General features: G+C 42.9%; 1 protein-coding gene across 4 annotated transcripts in view; it reads left to right on the forward strand.

The window, feature by feature from the left end:
- LOC127582277 (TNF receptor-associated factor 2-like) overlaps nt 1-19,840 on the forward strand; it is a 55,305-nt gene that overhangs the window by 7,139 nt on the left and 28,326 nt on the right. For 3 of the 4 annotated variants that reach the window (XM_052037451.1, XM_052037449.1, XM_052037450.1), the window contains exons 3-5: nt 7,301-7,379; nt 8,571-8,669; nt 16,863-17,024. In XM_052037451.1, the coding sequence (XP_051893411.1) occupies nt 7,301-7,379; nt 8,571-8,669; nt 16,863-17,024 (340 nt within the window). The remainder of the gene's footprint in view (nt 1-7,300; nt 7,380-8,570; nt 8,670-16,862; nt 17,025-19,840) is intronic. The other variant, XM_052037452.1, reaches the window with a different exon arrangement.

Genomic DNA, 19,840 nt, shown 5'->3' on the forward strand with positions numbered 1-19,840 from the left:
TACTTGTGCATTAAAAATTGTACATGTTGATTATGATATTCCAGACCAGTTCCCAGCAGAGCAGTTCCATCAGTCCCACTTCCCTTCTCATTTCCCTGCGTTCTGCAATTTATTTTCTTTCACATGCCCATCAATTCCCCTTTGGTTGTTTTGCTATTTACCATAGCTGATCAAATCAAGTTTATTGTCATATGCACAAGTATGGTGAGATACATGTACAATGAAAAACTTGCTTGCAGCAGCATTGCAAGTTTGTAGATTCAGACAACACACAAGAAGTATGTTGTACATAAATTATACAATACATTATTCATAAGTTATATAATATGTAAATTATACAATACATAAACTATACATGACATTGAAGAAAAAGACTGTAGAACAACATCAGTCGTGCAAAAAAACAGTCAGCCAATTGACCTACTAGCACAGTTTTGCACCTGAGAGAAGCAAAAAAAAAACAAATTGCTGGAGGAACTCGGTGAGTCCGGCAGCATCCGTGGAGAAAAATGGACAGTTGGCATTTCGGGTCGAGACCCTTCGTCAGTTGAAATGAAGGGTCTCGACCTGAAATGTTGGCTGTCCCATTTCCCTCCACAGATGCTGCCTGACCTAATGAGCTCCTTAAGCAGTTTGTTTTTTGCTCCAGATTTCAGCATCTGCAGTCTCTCATGTCTCCACCTGAGAGAAACCCACATGGTCACAGGAAGAACGTGCAAGCTCCACACAGACAGTGCTTGAACAGGCCAGGTTTGAACCCAGGACCCTGGGATCATGAGGCAGCAGCACTAACTGTGGCACTGCCATCGAGTCTCGAGTAATTTCTTAATTAAGCTTTTGGCTTGGTTAAGGAATTGCTTAGGACGTGGGAGAGAGAACTTAGAAATGATGTGTATTTTCTCATGTTGGCAAGATGTCACTAATGATATCTTCCAAGGATCTGTATTGGAGCTGCAACTCTTCACTATATAAATGATATGGTTGGAGAATTTGCTGCCGAGACATGTCGTAGCAAGCATGGTTAAGGGGAGTAGAAAGTTACAAAGAGATGCTGATAGATAAAGTGAGTGGCTAAAACTACGGGTTATCAAGCTCCTTGTGGGAGCTTATGAAGTTTGGACCCAAGACCAATCGGATTTTTTTAATGTAGAGGAAGAAACTGGATGAAGGAGCCAAATACAAAATTTATTAAAGGCAAGTGGACAGGTACAAACATAAATATAAAGGTTAATGAATTGTTGATGGTTATCTAAAGGAGGCTGGGACCAAAAGGATGGAAGTTGATTTATAGCTCCTCAGAGCACTGGATTAGATCCCATTTGGATCTGGGTGCTGCATCTCAGGAAACATTGATTGTGTTTGTCATAAGTGCAGCATAGTTTCAGCAGATAGATCATATCGGGCTGTGCAGCTAAATTTTGTGGACATATTACAAACATGAGTGTTGTATTGCCTTGACTACAGAAGGCTGCTATACTTTAAAATAGTTAAGGTGATTTAGGGCATATCAAGACAATTTCCTCTGGTGGGAGAACCCTGAATAATGGGCCATGATATTAAAAGTTAGAGTCAGACCGTTCTGGAGTGATGTCAGAAAACGCTCTTCACACAGAATTGTGTAAATCTCTTCCCCAACAAAGCTGTTGGAAGTTAGGTGAATAAAAAACTTCAAAGCCATGATTGATGGATTTTTGGAAGGCAAGAACTGCAGAGCCGAGGTAGGCTATAGATTTCAGAATTAGGTCAACTGTACAAAACTGAATGGTGGTACAGGCTTCTCCTGTTCCTATGTCCAATCTTTCTTCCACTACCATTTGAATTTTCAATCCTAGATTTCAGATTTTCATTTACTTCATTGTCTAGGCCTAGCCTTTTTCTCCCAACTGCTCCAAACCTGGCATACGCTGGATAGGCCCCTGGGCAAACTGTCCTCGCTCCATTGCACCATAGTTGGCAGGGCCTTCAACTTCAGCTTTACATACAAACAGGAATGGGATATTCAGCTTCTTGATGGTTCTAGATTCTCAGTCTGAGCATTACTGTGACCCTTCTCTGACTCTCAGGATTCAGAGAGAGAACAGATGTGACAGCCTATCTATATACACCCAATCTCTTCTGTTTTTGGTGGTGTTTTAGGAGGAAAGATTGAACAAGCTCAGGAGCTGTCCAAAGCTGAAACTCAGAAGAGTGAGAGGGGATTTAAGACAGATGAGACTTTTTTTCTCAGGGTTGTTAGTCTTTGGAACTCGCTTCCTCAAAAGCTAGTGAAAACCAAAACTTTGAATATTTATAAGGCAGCAATAGATGGATCCTTGATAAAGCAATGGCGTGAAAGGTTACCATGGATAAATGGGAGTTGGGAATCAGATCAGCCATGATTTTGTTAAATAGTGGAGCAGGCTTGCAGGGCCAGTTGGCTGCCTACTGCTCCTAATTCATATGTCTGTACTGACTGGCAGATGATATTGACGTTTATATCAGGCGAAGCTGTTACTTTCGCTTTCTGATTGATTTTTCCACTGGTTTATATTTTTGATCTTGCTCTCTCTTGCTTTCTCTCTCTCCCCACCTGACCTTACTTCAAAGCAGTATTCAGGAAGGACTTGAGATAAGCATTTTTGTGTGACATATATTTTGACTTCCTCCATCTGTGACTTCTTTTCGGACTTCAACAGTTGTCGTGCTTTCCTGTCTAGCTTCTTGTGTTTAATACCCATCTGTAGTCCTTAACCAGCTGTGTATAAAGAGTGTATACAAGGAGACACTTGTCCTCTGTTATATAATTTAGAAAATAATTAACTACAAGTTGAGTCTTGTAATCAGCACCTTGCTATTGCACTGTTTTATCTGGTTAAAATTGCTAATAGTTTCATAAGTAGTAATGGAAATGTCTGTGAGTGTCAGAATGAGTTCAACATGGTCTCACATGTGAAATTGTTAATAAAAATGGGAACACTTAGAATCTGAGGCACAGATGGAGGCTATTCAATCCATGAAGTCCCTGCCATTTCCCAGAGGAATAAACCCATCAGTCCCATTTCCCCCTCTCATTTCCCTGTGGTCCCGCAATTTATTTTCCCTCACATGCCTATCAACTCCCAAGAGCTTGGTTAAGAAATTGCTGGTTAGTGCTGCTGTTCACGGTTCTAGGTTTCTGGGTTTGATCTTGGCCTGGAGTGCTGTCTGTGTGGAATTTGCATGTTCTCCCTGTCACCACGGGGATTTCTCCTAGGTGCTCTAATGTCCTCCCATATTCCAGAATTGGAAGAGGTGAATGATCACTGGTCAGGATTATAACTCTTGGTTAAATGTTTCCTTTTATCCTAGATCTTGGGGGACTAAGATCCATTATAATTCCCCTACTTATAATCTGGATAAAAACAACCTAATGCGATATGCTGGGGATCAGTTGCATTTTTCTCCCATGTTTGATGTTGTCTTTCTGGGCAGTAACTTGTGTGTCTCAGGTGCAGGGCACTGCAATGATAGCTACAGTTTCTCAGTGAACAACTCTTGGGAGGTTTCAGTGGGTGTTGGATGTTTCTTGAATATCATATTTCAGGAAAACCCATTCCTTTGCTTTTCTCATTCCCTGAAACAATGGGAGCAGAAATACAAAATAGTACAGTAGGGAGGAGGGCCCTTCTCCACCCGATCTACTGCAACACATTTGAAAAGCAGTGTACTTCCTACTTCCCTCGCGTCAGAGCAACTTTGTCAGCTATGTGTTCAAGGTTGTCAGTGATCTTGTTTCCACCATTGTACAAAGTCATTGTATAACAACAGTCAGTTCTCAGGTCATCTCTATTCCTTAGATTATTGTCACTTCACCTGTTGGAAACTTACTCATTTTCCATTTATGATCCAAAGCAATCTAATTAAATATTAGTCTGTTCTGCTCCAAGGAAAATAACCTACTTTATCCCGTCTATCCACATAACTTAATCCCTTATTCTGGCACTGTTGTATCAAATCTCTTTTGAACTTCCATTGAATCTGATTCTGTAGTCATTATATTACTGCTGGATAGTGTCCAAAATCAGATGCAATTCTCCATTTGGGGCTGATCTAATGTTTTATAAAAGCTGACCATAGCTTCTTTGCTATAGAGTCATACAGCATGGAAATGGGCCCTTCGGCCCACCTTCTCCATGCCGACCAAGATGACCATCTAAGGGAGTCCCATTTGCCCGCATTTGGCCCATATCCCTCTAAACCTTTCCTATCCATGTACCTGTCCAAATGTCTTTTAAATGTTGTTATTGTACCTGCCTCAACCACTTCCTCTGGCAGCTCATTCCATATGCGCACCACCCTCTGTGAAAATGTTGCCCCTCAGGTCCCTATAAATCTTTATCCCCTCTCATCTTAATGCCTCTATAAGGTCAACCCTCACACCTCTATAAGATCACCTCTCTGATTCTACTCATAAAATTGAGGATTTTGTGCCACCTTCACCCACCTCAATATTCTAGCACTCCCTCTAAAACTGTACTGTTCAGCTTGTGTTGATATCCTCTTTCTAACTTTTATTGCCTCACACTTTTCCGTGTTGATTTTCATCTGCCACGTGTCTGCTCGTTCCACCCATTGCCCTCATGAAGTCGAATGTTATCTTCCTCAATGGTTGCTGTGCTCTCAAGTTTCCTATCATCTGCAGATTTCAAAATTATGTTCTGATGCTTCATGTCCAAGTTAATGTAAATTTAAACAGCAGTAGTCCTTGCACGGAGCTACAAGGAACAATGATATGCACTTACTGCCTGTGTGAAAACACCCATTCATCACAACTCTATTCCTCAGCGAATTTTGTATCCACGTGGCTGTTATTGTTGCTTTTATTTCAAAGATTCAGTTTTGCTAACTGGCCTTTTGAAAATCCGTGTGTATAACAGCATTATGCTCATTCGTCTTATTTTATCAGAAAACACAAGCAAGTTGTTAAGCAAATGGCTCCTCAAAAGAATCTGTTGACTCTACTTACCTACTTTTGTCCAAGTAGCTGTTAGTTATCTCCCACGTTGTTATTGCTCAATGCTGTCTCACCAGTGAAGTTAAATTAATTTGCCTGTTATTGCTGGCTTCACCCTGTATCCAAAGATAATTGGAAGATTGGCCAGCAGTTCGGGGATTTTTCCCTTATTTTCCTCAGCAGCTGAGGGTACATTCCATCCAGACAGCATGACTTAGGAAATGCCAAAGCAAAGTACTCATTTAATGCCTTAATTCCATTGGCAACTCTGTTTCCTTGCTGAAAGCATGGTCTGATGAATGGCAAGGGACATGCCAAACAAGTGCAAGGCAGTGTTCATCTTGAGCAAAATACTGACTCATGATACCATTCCCAAATCCCCAAATATCAACAGTCTGGAGGTCAGTTCTAATCAGCAATTAACTGGATCAGCCACACAAATATTGTAGCTACAAGAGTAGGTTGGAGGTTGAGTAATTTGAGCTGAGTGACTTGCCTGCTGACACCCCAGAGTTTTCCCACCATCTGCAGCCTCAAGTTAGGAGTGTGATGGAATGCTGCCCACTTGGTTCAGTCACCAACAAATCACTTACAGTGAGTACCACTGACATGTTGCACTGCAGCAGCTTGCAAACCCTAAACCTCTACCACTTAGAAGCATAAGTACTGGAAATGCTTGAGAACATCACTTACATTCAATTCTGAACTCTCAAAATTGCAGAACTTTCACCCACGGCGCTTTCACCTGTTGGTCTGCAGCGATTCGAGGAAACAATTCAGCATCTTCTCAAGGATGTGAAAAGCCTCTCCATTCATCACAGTGGAGGGGAACTGCTGAAGTAGTGGTTAATATTGATATTTTTAAATTGAGAGTATTTATAAGGTATTTTAGAAGTTTTTGAATGTTTCTCACATTCAGGAACATCTAGTTTTTAATTGGTCCTATCCATGTGACTTGGAATCATGTAGTTGTTCCTTCATTGTCATTGGCTGCAAATCTTGCAACTTCAGACCTAACATCAGTGTGAAAATGCCTTCACCTCACAGGCTGCTTTAGTTCGGGTCAGTAGTTCTCCATCACTTTTTTCAGGAACAATAAATGCTGGCCATGTCAGCAACATCTCCATCTTCTGGATGCATAAATTAACAAGTTCATGATAGAGTTCCTCCCTCTTCTTTGGGAGTCGCCCATGAGCAGAAAGGATTCCTCCCCCACAGTGCCTAAATGCAAACCTACACTTTCCTTTCACAAAATACTTTCTTATACCTTCATTCATAAATGCATACAAACTTGGTAGGTCCCCAATTTATGGAATTTCAGTATTTACTCTGCTGCCTCATTGCTCCAGGGACCTAGGTTGTATCCTGATTTTGGGTGTTGACTGTGCAGAGTTTACAAGTTCTCCGTGTGACCCCATGGGTTACCTCTGGCTTTTCTCCCATATCACAAAGACCTGCTGGTAGGTTAGTTGGCTACTATAAATTATGCCTTGGTGTAGATTAATGGCAAAAAGAATCGAAGGGGACTTGATGGGCATGTGTAGGAGAGAATATGTTGCATGAGTACTGGGCAATAGGCAGAAGAGGAATGGGACTGAAAGGATTGCTCCTGTGAGGGCCAGCATGGACCTAATGGGCTGAATGCCCTCCTGTGTTGTCATATAAATTATATATACATATCACACTTGTGTTTGCTGCTGTACATCAGCTCCTGATCTGGCACTATTTTGAATTTGAAATTTTTGTCCTTATTTTCAAATCTGTCCCAGCCACCACCTACAGCCTTTCCAAGCTGCTCCAGTCTTAGCCCCTTGTGTATCCATGATTTCCATTGTGTCTATGCCTTCCATTTTTTTTAGATCCCAAGTTTTGTGGTTTTCTTCTTTGCCTCTCAGGATATGACGTTGAAATTCCCCTTAAAGTCACTTCCTATTCTGAACTTTCATCCTAAAAAGTGGATCTGGCAAATTTTGTTTCGTAGTGCTCCTATGAAGATTGGGACATTTTATTATGTTTAAAATGCCATATAAAGTTGTTTTTGTTGGCTTATCATCTGTAGTGTGCACCCCTTGAGCAACATTATGTTTACAGACTGAACTCGGCTCCTGAAGCGCATATTTTGCCAGAATAACCCCTCCCAGAGAGATTTACTCTGCTGTCCTGTGAAGAGCTTCTGAAGTTGCACGTGAAGAACAGGATATGTATTAAAGGACACCTTGGTTCATACTCCAGCAATAGTCTGCAGGTCCGGAGAGAAGGATCCAATAGTGAAAAGCTTTTCCAACATGGTTTTATTTGGACTGCTGATTTGTGTGTCTTTTTTCCCAGCACTGGCCCACAGAAGTGTGCAGCCTGCATTGAAGAAAACATTTATGAAGAACCACTGTCTCTTTTGGATGCCAATTCAGTAAGTCAAATGCCACAAACAACAATAAATGTCATAAGATTTTCCTAGATATCCATATTGAGGTTATAAGATAAATTCAGCATGAATTAAAAAAAAATACTGCACAAGTGATCCCGTCTATTTTTGACTCTAAGCATCCGACCTTTTACTGTGGAATGGAAAAAGTCACAGACCACAGCTCCCGCATCCCATCATTGGATTTGGGAAATCACAGACTGCTGTCCTATGCCCTGAAAATCATGGACCACAGCTCCTTATCTTTGGTGGAGAAAACCCCAATCTGTATTGGATTGGGAAAGAGGAAGACCTTTGTGTTCAAACATTCAGGAAAGGGGAAAGCATAGTGGAAAGAATCTTCATTACTCACTATTTCCTGAGCCAGGACTGGATACAGTAATGAAATGTTACTGAATAACATCAAAACAGCTCTGGTGCTTACTGGTCTGCTTAAGAATGGTATAGATTACTGGTGGATATAAGACTGTTGCTATCTCTGGAGTTCAGTACCAGTGGATGAAGGACCTATACAATAATACTGTGGTATAAGAACAGCGGCAGTGAGTCTATGTCTGAAGGATGGTGAGAGGATGACTTTTAAATGTTAGACAGTTTTGGTGGATTGAATCAGTTGGCTTTGGCTAGTGTGTTTGCTTTCTCTGAGTAGAAATTTTCAATATGTGTAGAACTGGGGATTCAGTTAATGTGGAAATTGTGGCAAACTATTCGGCTCATCCAGTGTTGGTGCTCCCACTCTCACCCTGTCCACAACACAAGTCTGACTGGATGTAGAAAAAGTGTTACCACTTAGATACGTCACCAAAACTAGACTCAAGGAATCATTACAGGATAGCAGGAAGCCATTCAACCTATCTGGTCTTTGCCAGTTTCCTGTGGAGCAATCCAGTCAGTCCCATTCCCCAGTCTTTCTTTGTGGCCCTACAAATTATTTAACCTCAAGTACCTATCCAATTCCCTTTTGAAAGCTCTGATTGACTCTGCTTGTAGAGGTGATGTAATTATTGACTTCTAGATCATTACAATTCTCTGTGCTCTCAATTCTTTCAGTAACGTTCACTGCTAACATATCAAGCAGTGTTTCTGATGTCTTTTTCATTCACTGTTCCCTTTTCTGGTAACCCGAGCAAGGAACATGAAAATGAGAACTCATTGTTGTATTCTTTCTTCCTATAGGCTTTCCCAGACAATGCAGCGCGCAGGGAGCTGGACAACCTGCCTGCAGTTTGTAGCAATGAGAGCTGCCCGTGGAAGGGCACCATCAAGGAATATGAGGTGAGAAGGAGAAATTAATATAAAAGCAGGAAGTTTTAAATAAACGTGAATTGACTGGAAGTAGACAGCAGGTCTGATGGTATCAGGAAGGAAAGGGTCCTCAGGCATTCAGTAAATATTGTTCTGGTGAGGGAGTGGAACTCCCCTAATCTCTTTCCAGGAATCATTAGCAAACACATTCTTCCTGTGACTGTGTGGGTTTATTCCAGAGGTTCTGGTTTCCTCCCAGTTCCCAAAGATATGCAAGTCAGTGGGTTAATTCCCACTGTAAATTGCCCCAGTATAGGTGAGTGATGGAATTGATGGGAATGTGGGGAGAGTAGTTAATAGGGATGATTAGTGGGTGAATAACCTCGTATTGGGAAACGAACCTGACCAGGTGATTGGGGTTTCAGTTGGAGAGCATCTCAAGTTGTAAGATAGTTATGAGTAAGGATATGTCTGGACTTCGGGTGAAGGTGCCAAATTGGGACAAAGCAAATTAACACATTATTAGATAGGAGCTAGGGAGAGTAGATTGGGAGCAGCTTTTATTGAACAAGTCCACATTTGGCATGTGGGAGTCATTCAAAGATCAGCTGATCAGAATTCAGGACAGTATGTACCTGTAAGGAGGAAAGATAAGGATGGCAAGGTTCAGGTACCTTGGCTGATGAGTGATGTTATAAATTTAGTCAAAAAGAAAAAGAAAGCATATGTAAAAAATCAGATAGAGGCCTATAAAGAAAGCAGGAAAGAACTTAAGCAGGGAATTAGCAAGGCCAAAAGGAGCCATGAAATGTCCTTGGCCAGTAAGATTAAGGATAATCCAAAAGCATTTTATACATACATTAAAACAAGGGAGAGAAGGACCACTCAAGGATAAAGGAGGGAATTTGTGCCTGGAGCCAGGGGATGTGGGTGAGGTACTAAATGAGTCCTTCGCATTGGTATTCACCAAGGAGAAGGACATGGAGGATAGTGAGATAAGTGTGGGGTATGATAATCTAGGACATGTTGAGATCAAGAAGGTGATGGTGCTGGGTCAATTAAACATAGAACACTACAGCACAGTACAGGCCCTTTGGCCCACAATGTTGTGCCGACATTTTATCCTGCTCTAAGATTTATCTAACCCGTTCCTCCCATATAACCCTCCATTTTTCTATCATTCATGTGCCTATCTGAGAGTCTCTTAAATGTCCCTAATGTACCTGCCTCCACCACCTCTGCCGGCAGTGTGTTCCACGCACCCACCACTCTCTGTAGAAAAAAAAACTTGCCTCTGACATCCCCCGACACCGTCCTCCAACCACTTTGAGATTATGCCCCCTTGTGTTAGCCATTTTCACCCTGGGAAAAAGGTTTCTGACTGTCCACTTGATCTATGCCTCTTATCTTGTACACCTTTATCAAGTCACTTCTCATCCTCCTCCTCTCCAAAGAAAAGGCCTAGCTCACTCAACCTATCCTCATAAGACATGCTCTTTAATCTAGGCAGTATCCTGGTAAATCTCCTCTGCACCTTCTCTAAAGCTTCCACGTCCTTCCTATAATGAGGTGACCAGAACTGAACACAATACTCCAAGTATGGTGTAACTGGAGTTCTATATAGAGCTGCAACATTACCTCGTGGCTCTTGAACTTAGTACCACAAATAATGAAGGTCAACATACCTCTTAACAACCCTATCACCCTGCGTGGCAACCTTGAGGGATCTGTGGATGTGCAGCCCAAGATCCCTCTGTTCCTCCATACTGCTAAGAGTCCTGCCATTAACCTTGTATTCTGCCTTCACATTCGATCTTCCAAAGTGTAACACTTCACATTTTTCCAGATTGAACTCCATCTGCCACTTCTCAGCCCAGCTCTGCATCCTATCAATGTCATGTCGTAACCTACAGCAAAACTTTCTACAATATCCACAACACCACCAACCTTTGTGTCATCTGCAAACTTTAACCCACCCTTCCACATCCTCATCCAAGTCATTTATAAAAATCACAAAGAGCAGGGGTCCCAGAACACATCCCTGTGGAACGCCACTGGTCACTGACTTCCAGGCAGAATACACTCCATCTACCACCACCCTCTGTCTTCTATGGGTGAGCTAATTCTGAATCCACACAGCCAAGTTTCCCTGGATCCTATGCCTTCTGACTTTCTGAATGAGCCTTCAATGAGGAACCTTATCAAACGCCTTACTAAAATCCACGTACACCACATCCATTGCTCTACCTTCATCGATGTGCTTTGTCACATCCTCATAGAATTTAATCAGACTCATAAGACACGTCCTGCCCCTCACAAAGTCATGTTGACTGTCCCTAATCAGCGTATGCTTCTCCAAATGCCCATAAATCTTGTCTCTAAGATCTTCTCCAGTAATTTGCCCGCCACTGAAGTAAGACTAACTGGCCTGTAATTCCCAGGGTTATCCCTACTCCTTTTCTTCAACAAAGGAACAACATTTGCCACCCTTCAATCATCTGGTACTACTCCTGTGACCAGTGAGGATGCAAAGGTCATTGCCAAGGGCGCAGCAATCTCTTCCCTCACTTCCCATAAGAACCTTGGATGTATCCCGTCCAGCCCCAGTGACTTATCTATCCTAATGCTTTTCAATAGTTCCAGCACATCCTCTTTCCTCACGTCGACATGCCCTAGCATATCAGCCTGTTGTATGCCATCCTCACAAACATCAAGGTCTCTCTCACTGGTGAATACTGAAACAAAGTATTCATTAAGGACCTCCCCTACCTCTTCCGATTCCAGGCACGTTTCCTCTTTTATCCCTATCGGTACTACCCTCACTCTGGTCATCCTCCTTTTCTTCACATACGTGTAGAACGCCTTGGGGTTTTCCTTAATGCTACTCACCAAGGCCTTCTCATGCCCCCTTCTAGCTCTCGTCCATTCTTAAGCTCCCTCCTGGCTACCTTGTAACTCTCCAGAGCCCTGTCTGATCCTTGCTTTCTAAACCTTAGGTAAGCTTCTTTCTTCCTCTTGACAAGATATTCTATGTCTCTTGTCGACCACGGTTTCTTCACTCTACCATCCTTACCCTGCCTCAATGGGACAAACCTATACATATTCCTATAAATATGGAACATAAGGAATGAACCCATGGACAGCTGCCATCTTTGTAAATTCCAAAAACAGGAGGGGGAAAGAAATGAAATTGGAACAACATGAGAAATATTGGGTTCAAACTGAATGTAGAAAGTACAGAAGAGATCTTAAATGTACAATGAGGGAGGAAAAGAGTGAATGAGGACACGAGAGTATACGAGGGTTAAAAATTAAACATAACATGAGCCCCGAGTCTTTTTCAAACATAATAAAGAATGAAAGGGGAATCAAAGAAAGTGTGAAGATGGTTCAGGACCAAAAAAAGGTAATTTTGGGCATGGCTGACCTAGTAAAGGGGTATTACATGAGTACCTGCATCTATGTTTGCTAAACAAGGTACTGTCAACGCAGCAGTAAAGGAGGACCCAGTAGCAATTTACAAAGGATAAAAATAGCTGAGATACTTAAAAGATTGGCAGTCCTTAAAGTAGACGAATCTCCTGGATGGGATGTGTTCTCAGTTGCTGAAGGAAAGATGAGAATTGTGAAATCCTCTGTGTGTTGGGGTGATGTCAGAGGGCATGGGGAAGGCAAATGCTGCACTGATTTTTGAAGAAGTGGAGAAGGGTAAACTCAACAACTCAAGGTCAAGCTGCCCAATATCAGTGGAAGAGAAAGCCCCCAGAGATAATTGTGGCAAAATTAGTTGTTCTAAAAATACAAGTTGAAGTGGAAATAGCAATAGATTTGTTGAAGGCAAATTGTTTCATGAACTTTAAGTTCTGAGAAGTAATGGAGAGTTGATAAGAATAGTGTGGTTGATTTCAAAAGATATTTGACCTAGATTTATTTACAGAATAAAAACCCATAGGTTTTAAAGGATTGTGACTGCATGGATATGAAAACTGGCTCAGGGACAGAAAGCAGATTGTCAGAGAGCTGTTTTTTTCAGATTAGATGGAAATATACAATGACATTCTTCAATGATCATTGTTAGGACTTGTTCTTTTTGTCTAAATAAATAATGTCTTGAATTTATGGGGCATGATTTCAAAATTTACAGCAAAGAGAAAATTCAGAAATGTGGAGAAGACATCTTTAGAAGTTATAGGTTGGTGGGAAAAGGGCAGATCCATAGCAAATGAAATTTAACATGAAGTGTGAAGTGATAACTGAGGAGAGTCATTATTAACCAAATGGTATAATTTTAGAGGGTGTGGGAACAGATGCCTGTGGGCATTTACACACCAGTCTTTGAAGGTAGTGGGGAAGATGTAAAGGCTGTTAAAGAAGCATATGGAATCCTTGTTTGTTCACCCTTTCACTTCAGCTTTTGCAGCAACTTTTTATGTGGCACCTAGTAAAATGCCTTCTTTATATCTAACTATACCACATGTACTAGTTCCCCTTTATCCATGCTGCCCATTACATCTTCAGATAATCATGATAAATTTCTCAAAAACAATTTCACTTTCAGAATATCATGTGGACTCTATTATTTGTAATCAGCTACTGCTACCTTAATAAATTGATACAGCATCTTTCCAATGACGCGTCAGGCTAACTGGCCTATAGGTCCCTGTTTGGGAGGTAGGGGTTAGATGGTCTTAGGGGTGGTTTGAAGGTTGGCACAACATGGTGGGCCGAAGGGCCTGTATTGTGCTGTATTGGTCTATGGTTTGCTGCCTCCCTCCATTTTTGAATTACATTAGTGAATTTTTAACCTCGGGGACTTTTCCAGTATGTAGGAAACTTTGGAAGATCATAACCTCTTGTTGAACACTCTTGAATGCAGGCCGTTAGGTCCAGCGGACTTGTAAACATTAGTCACGTTAGTTCGCTTTTTACTTTCTCTGTCGTGATCATAATTTTTTGAAAGTCCCTCCTCCCTTTTGCCCCGTGTTTTCTACTAATATTGGATGCTTTTGGCGTTTTCTACCATGAGGACAGATACAAAGTATTTCTGTGTGCTTAGTTGGAATAAGATCAGGATTAGCAGTGATTCTCCCTCGGTTCAATAATTGGTTTCTGATCTTTGGTGCGATGTCTCAGGGCTGTGATGGCTTTGGACTGCTTTGTCCCAGCACATTTGTGCCTTCAGAGAAAATATGGAGCAATGATACAACAGTACAGTATCTCAGCTCAAAGCCGAGTTTATTGTCATGTGCATAAGTACACGTATGCACAGGTGCAATGAAAATCTTAGTTGCAGCAGCATTACAGGCACATAGCATCATATAAGCAGCATTCACAAAAACAAATTAAACTTCAATTATACACCATTTTTACGAGAAAGAACACAAATAGAACAAAAAAAACAAAGTTTATTTTAGTACAAAGTGATCAAAGTGGTCATAGTGTTGCTAAACTGTCGTGATTAGGTTTTGCTGGTTGGTTCAAGAACCGTATGGTTGAATGGAGTAGCTGTTCTTTAACCTGGTAGTGTGGGACTTCAGGCTTCTGTACCTCCTGCCTGTTGGTAGCTGCGAGAAGATGGCATGGCCCGGATGGTGGGGATCTTTGATGATCGATGTTGCCTTCTTGAGACAGCACCTTCTGTAGATACTACCAGTGGTGGGGAGGCATGTGCCCATGATGTATTGGGCAGAATCCACTACTCTCTGCAGCTTCTTATGTCCCTGTGCATTTGAATTGCCATACCAGACCATGATGCAACCAGTCAGGGTACTTTCAACAGTACCTCTGCAGAAGTTTGTTAGAGTGTTCGGTGACAAGTGGAACCTCTTTAACCTTCTAAGAAAGTAAAGACACTGGTGCACTTTCCTTATGATTGCATCTATGTGCTGGGCCCAGGACAGGTCATCCAATATGTTAACACCCAGGAAGCTGCTGACTCGCTCCACCGACAATCCCCCAATGTAGGCTGGTGGATGTTTGCCCTCCTTCCCCTTCCTGAAGTCAACAAACAGCTCTTTAGTTTTACTGACATTGAGCGAGAGGTTGTTGTTGCAGCACCACTCAACCAGGTGTCCTATCTCGTTCTGGTAAGCTGACTCATTGCCACCTGTGATTCGTCCAACAGTAGTGACATTGGTGAATTTGAAGATAGCGTTGGAACTGCGCTTAACCACACAATCGTGTGTATAGAGAGTAGAGCAGGGGGCTAAGCAGGCAGCCTTGAGGTGCACCTGTGTTGATGGTCAGCGAGGAGGAAGTGTTGTTACCAATCCTCACTGACTGAGGTCTGCTGATGAGGAAGTCGAGGATCCAGTTGCAGAGGGAGGAACAAAGGCCCAGGTCTTGAAGCTTGATGATGAGTTTGGATGGATGATTGTGTTGAACGTCAAGCTGTAGTCGATGAACAGCAGCCTGACCTACGAGTTCCTGTTGTCCAGATGGTCCAGAGCAGAGTGAAGAGCCAGAGAAATTGCATCTGCTGTTAACCTGTTGCGGCAGTAGGCAACTTGCTCGGATCCAGGTCATCTCTGAGGCAGGAGTTGATTTGCGCCGTAACCAACCTCTTGAAGCACTTCGTGACGGTTGACGTAAGCGCCACCAGATGGTAGTCATTGTGGCAGGTCACCACGCTCTTCTTAGGCTCAAGTACAATAGAAGCCTTTTTGAAGCAGGTGGGAACTTCAGATCGCAAAAGCGAGAGGTTGAATATGTCCGTAAATACGTCTGTGGAATCAGCAGCATTCCACCCACCGAACAATGTTACAGAAAAGATCTTTATGCACAACTAGCAATCATTTGGCTTAACTGTGAGATTACTAGTACATTGTTAGGATTGAGTCTCTGTTTAGCTAATTAAAATGGAATGAGGTAGCTGGTATGTATGCTGAGTAAAGAATAACTAATGAAGCTCAGGTGGGAATGTTGACTGATTCTGGCACCACTCCTACTCACTGTGCAGTGACTTGGCTTTGTTGCAGCAATAGTTAATGACTTGTCCTTTGTAAACGCAGCTGTGATTGGTCAATAACTTGGGCTTGGTAGTTTGATCAGATCTGCATATTTACTGCTTGGAAAGTCCCTGAGACTCTCAATACCCTGCTGTGTTTTAAAATAACAGAACAAGTGGAAAGTCCCTAAGACTTGCTGCTCTAGATGATATGATGATTGTCCAGCACACCATGGAAAGTTGCAATAACATTTCTTTTTAAAAGTTCTACAATTTTCCCTCACAAAACTGCTCAGTGTTTATTTTAGAAAAAGTACATTCCATTTGAATGTTTTCATTTGAAATGACGGTAACAAATTGAACCATTTTTAAATAAAGCCAAGCCTCGGGTTGATCCTGCACTGGATGCATTCCAGCACTGGCAAGCTATCTATTTGAGGCCAAAAACAAAGGGCATGTTCAAACCAAAACTACCTCTCCTTCCTCCCATCCAAGCATTCTAAGGGGGAAGTACAATATTGGGTTAGACGCAGAGTAAACTCCCTCTGTGGATCATTGAATTTGGTTGGAGAACAGCAGGAGCCAAAGACAGGCAGCATCTACCTTAATGGCAGAAGATGCATCAAAATGTTGCAGGTGTTGGAAATCCGAAACAGAAAATGTTGGAAATGTTCAGCAGGTCAGGAAAGTTCCAATAAGAGGTCATCAGACTGAAACGTTAACCCTGTTTCTCTCTCCAGAGATGCCATCTGACCCAAGGTTTCCAACATTTTCTGTTTTATTTCATCTTTATTCCAGATTGGGTAATTGGTCATATCGATGACAAAGAATACTATGCCCTCTCAAAATCCAAGTATTGAGCTCGGGGGAAGTTGGGAAAGATGGAAGGAGTGGCGGTTTTACCTATTGTTGCATGTACCTCCTGGGTTTTGACCTGGAATTCTGCATTTGCCTGGATGGTCCAGAGTGGAGCTTAAAACTGCACCTGCTGTTTCAAAAGTGACAGCACTACCACTGAGCCAGAAACTTTGACCTGTTGAATGAGAGTCGGAGCTTCCCTTTTGCCCTAGTGCGGAAGAGTTTCTGTGGTGGATGTGGGGACAAATGTGGATGTGGGGACAAATGTGGATGTCACATGCTGGCTGAATGGACAGTAATCATGTGATGAAAGAATTTGCCCTCAGCAAGGGATTGTGTTGACGCTTGCTATCCCTGCAATTGCCGCAGACATGCACTTGGCCACTGGCCCTATTACCTGTATCTATTGTTTGTTGTAGGCTAACCATGAGGGAAGGTGTGAGTTTGTCTTGATGCCTTGTGAAGCATGCAGCAAGAAGGTGCGCCAGGTCGATTTACCTCGGCATTTGGAGCGAGAATGTCCTGAAAGAAACCTCAACTGCAAATTCTGCAAAATGTCGTTCCACCACAAGGATATAAAGGTCATTGTCTTTAGCAAAGAATGAATTCACTTCCCTGACCATTTCCTGGGCTATGCTGAATCATGTCCTTATAGCCACCAGATCAGCTGTTGCAAATGACCTCAGCAGCCCAGCAGTTGTTCTGCTCCCAACCACAGTCTATTCATTCCCAGCGAAGAATACAGCAGGTGGATGTGAACGGGATTGGAATCACTGATTAACTAGCTAATAATTATGGTAATTACAATAGTCAGTAACAGGTATTTCCCACTGCGATGTCCAAGCTGATCACAGGTGCAGCTACTAGTTTTATTTATTTTGTGTGATACAGACGTCACTGCCAATGTCAGTATTTATTGGCCACCTCAAGCTGCCTTTGTAAAGGTGGTGGTAAGGGCAAGCCAGGTTCTCGAACTGCTGCAGTGTAGACGCTCTGATGATTGTACAGTAAAACTTCGGTAATCTAGTATCTATTTCCTCATAAATCTTGATTTGGCATCTGGATCAGCGGGTAATCTTTTCACTGGGTGCTCCCTGTAAACAGACTGGGCCCCGTTTCCTGTGCTCCTTTTGAACTCACTGGGGCCCCATTTCCCACGCTTCCTTTGAACTCACCAGGGCCCTGGTTCCCGTGTTCCCTTTAATGCACCTGATTCACTGGTAAATTTATTGTACAACTGTGCAACATGTTAAAAAAAGAAAAGTGAATTAAAAGTGCAAAGTGCTTTAGGGTTTTAATAGGAGGATTCCAGTAATTTGGAAAGTCTGCTCATCAGGCACTACCAGTGTCCCATGGGTATCAGATTATCAGAGTTTTACTGAATTTGTGTGTTTGAAAACAGCATCGCTGAGAAGGCAGTGGTTGAGGCAGTATGAACATGAGAAACAGAAACAGGATGAGTAAGTCAGTTAGCCTCACAAGCCTGCCTCACCTTTCAATAAACTGATCTAATCCTGATGTGAACAACACTTCCTCTCTCTTTCCCCATATTGTTTAATTCTTTTTAAAAATCTGTCAATCTCCTCCTGCAGCTTTCTGTGGTAGAGGATTCCAAAAGCTCACGAACCTGTGAGGGAAGAAATTTTTTTCTTAAATTTTTAAAAATTTTATTTTTATTTACAGCGTGGTAACAGGCCCTTCCGGCCCAACGAGTCCACGCTGCCCATTTTAAACCCAATTAACCTACCCGTACATCTTTGCAATGTGGGAGGAAACCGGAGCACCCGGAGGAAACCCACGCAGACACGGGAGAACGTACAAACTCCTTATAGACAGCGACGGGAATCGAACCCCGATCGCTGGCGCTGTAATAGCGTCACGCTAACTGCTACGCTACCGTGCGGATGTTTCCTCATCCGCAGTAAAGGTGGGAGAAACTGCTGTATCTTGAAACTTCCCTGTCACTGATGCCACCCCAACAGATCTGATTCAGGATACTGACCCTTGGGATGGTCTGGTAGCAGCATCTTAGAGCTGAGATTTCCGAATTTTACAAAGGATACCTTTAACCTGCAGATCAGATAACTAAGCATAGATCTGGACGAGAGAGAAAAGACTGCAGATGCTGTAATCTGGAGCAAAAAAACAAACTCCTGGAGGAACTCAGCAGTTCAGGCAGTATCTGTGGAGGCAGAGGGCTGGCTGACGTTTCAGGTCGAGACTCTGCCATCAGGACTGAGATTGTAGAGGGGAGAGAGCCAGTATAAAGAGGTGAGAGGGACAAGTGAGGCAGAGGCTGGCGGGTGATAGGTGGAACCAGGTGAGGAGGGGAATGATGGGCAGATGGAGCCAGGTGTCAGGTGCAGGAGGGGGAGGGATAGAGTTGAGAGGCAGAGGCTGGTGGATGATGGGTAGAACCAGATTTGGGGGGGGGGGGGGGGGCGTGGTTAGAAAGAGGGCTGATGGAGCCAGGTGGGAGTAAGGGGAGGGTAGAGGCAGAGGCAGGAAGGTGATAAGTGGAAACACAAGAGGCTGCAGATGAAAAACACAATAACGCTGGAGGAACTCAGCAGACCAGGCAGCATTGGTATTGCTTTATTATTGTCACTTGTACCATGGTACAGTGAAAAACTTGTCTTACAAACCGATCATACAGGTCAATTCATTACACAGTGCAGTTACATTGAGTCAGTACAGAGTGCATTGATGTTGTACAGGTAAAAACAATAACAGTACAGAGTAAAGTGTCACAGCTACAGAGAAAGTGCAGTGCAATAAGGTGCGGAAGATCGCCAGCCCTGTAAGAAGATTTAAAAGAACATTATTAGTGATAATTAGTGACAGAGTTTAAATTTAAAAGTGTAGAACAATTATAGTAAAGGTAATGAGTAGATCTGTAGAAAGCAGCTTGCAACCTGTTGCCACGCTCCGGCGCCACCCGGAGAAAAGCAGGTGGTCGACGTTTCGGGTTTCTTCAGGACTGAAGATAGGAAAAGGGGAAGCCCGATATATAGGAGGGAAAAGCAGAGCAGTGATAGGTGGACAAAAGAGGGGAGGTGGGGTGGGGTTGAGGTGGTGATAGGTAGATGCAGGTAAGAGATTGTGATAGGCAGGTGCGGGGGAGGAGGGGAGAGCAGATCCACCGGGGTCAAGGATAAGGAGAAAAAAATGGGGGGTAGAAAAAGAGAGAGGCTAGGAAGGGGAAGAAAAGAAGAGGCACGGCTGCAGATGCTGGAATCGGATAAGTAAGGAAGGTGATGTGGAAGTAGGTAAGGGAGGGGTGGGGGGCAGACAGAACCAGGAGAGGGAGGGGATAGGTGACCAGTAGGTTCAGTGTGTGGGGGAGAGGAACAAAACTGAGTAACGAGTGGCAGGGGGTTTTGAAAAACGGGCTGAG

This window comes from Pristis pectinata, chromosome 23 (genome assembly GCF_009764475.1).
Source record: "Pristis pectinata isolate sPriPec2 chromosome 23, sPriPec2.1.pri, whole genome shotgun sequence".
Taxonomy (NCBI): Eukaryota; Metazoa; Chordata; class Chondrichthyes; order Rhinopristiformes; family Pristidae; genus Pristis; species Pristis pectinata.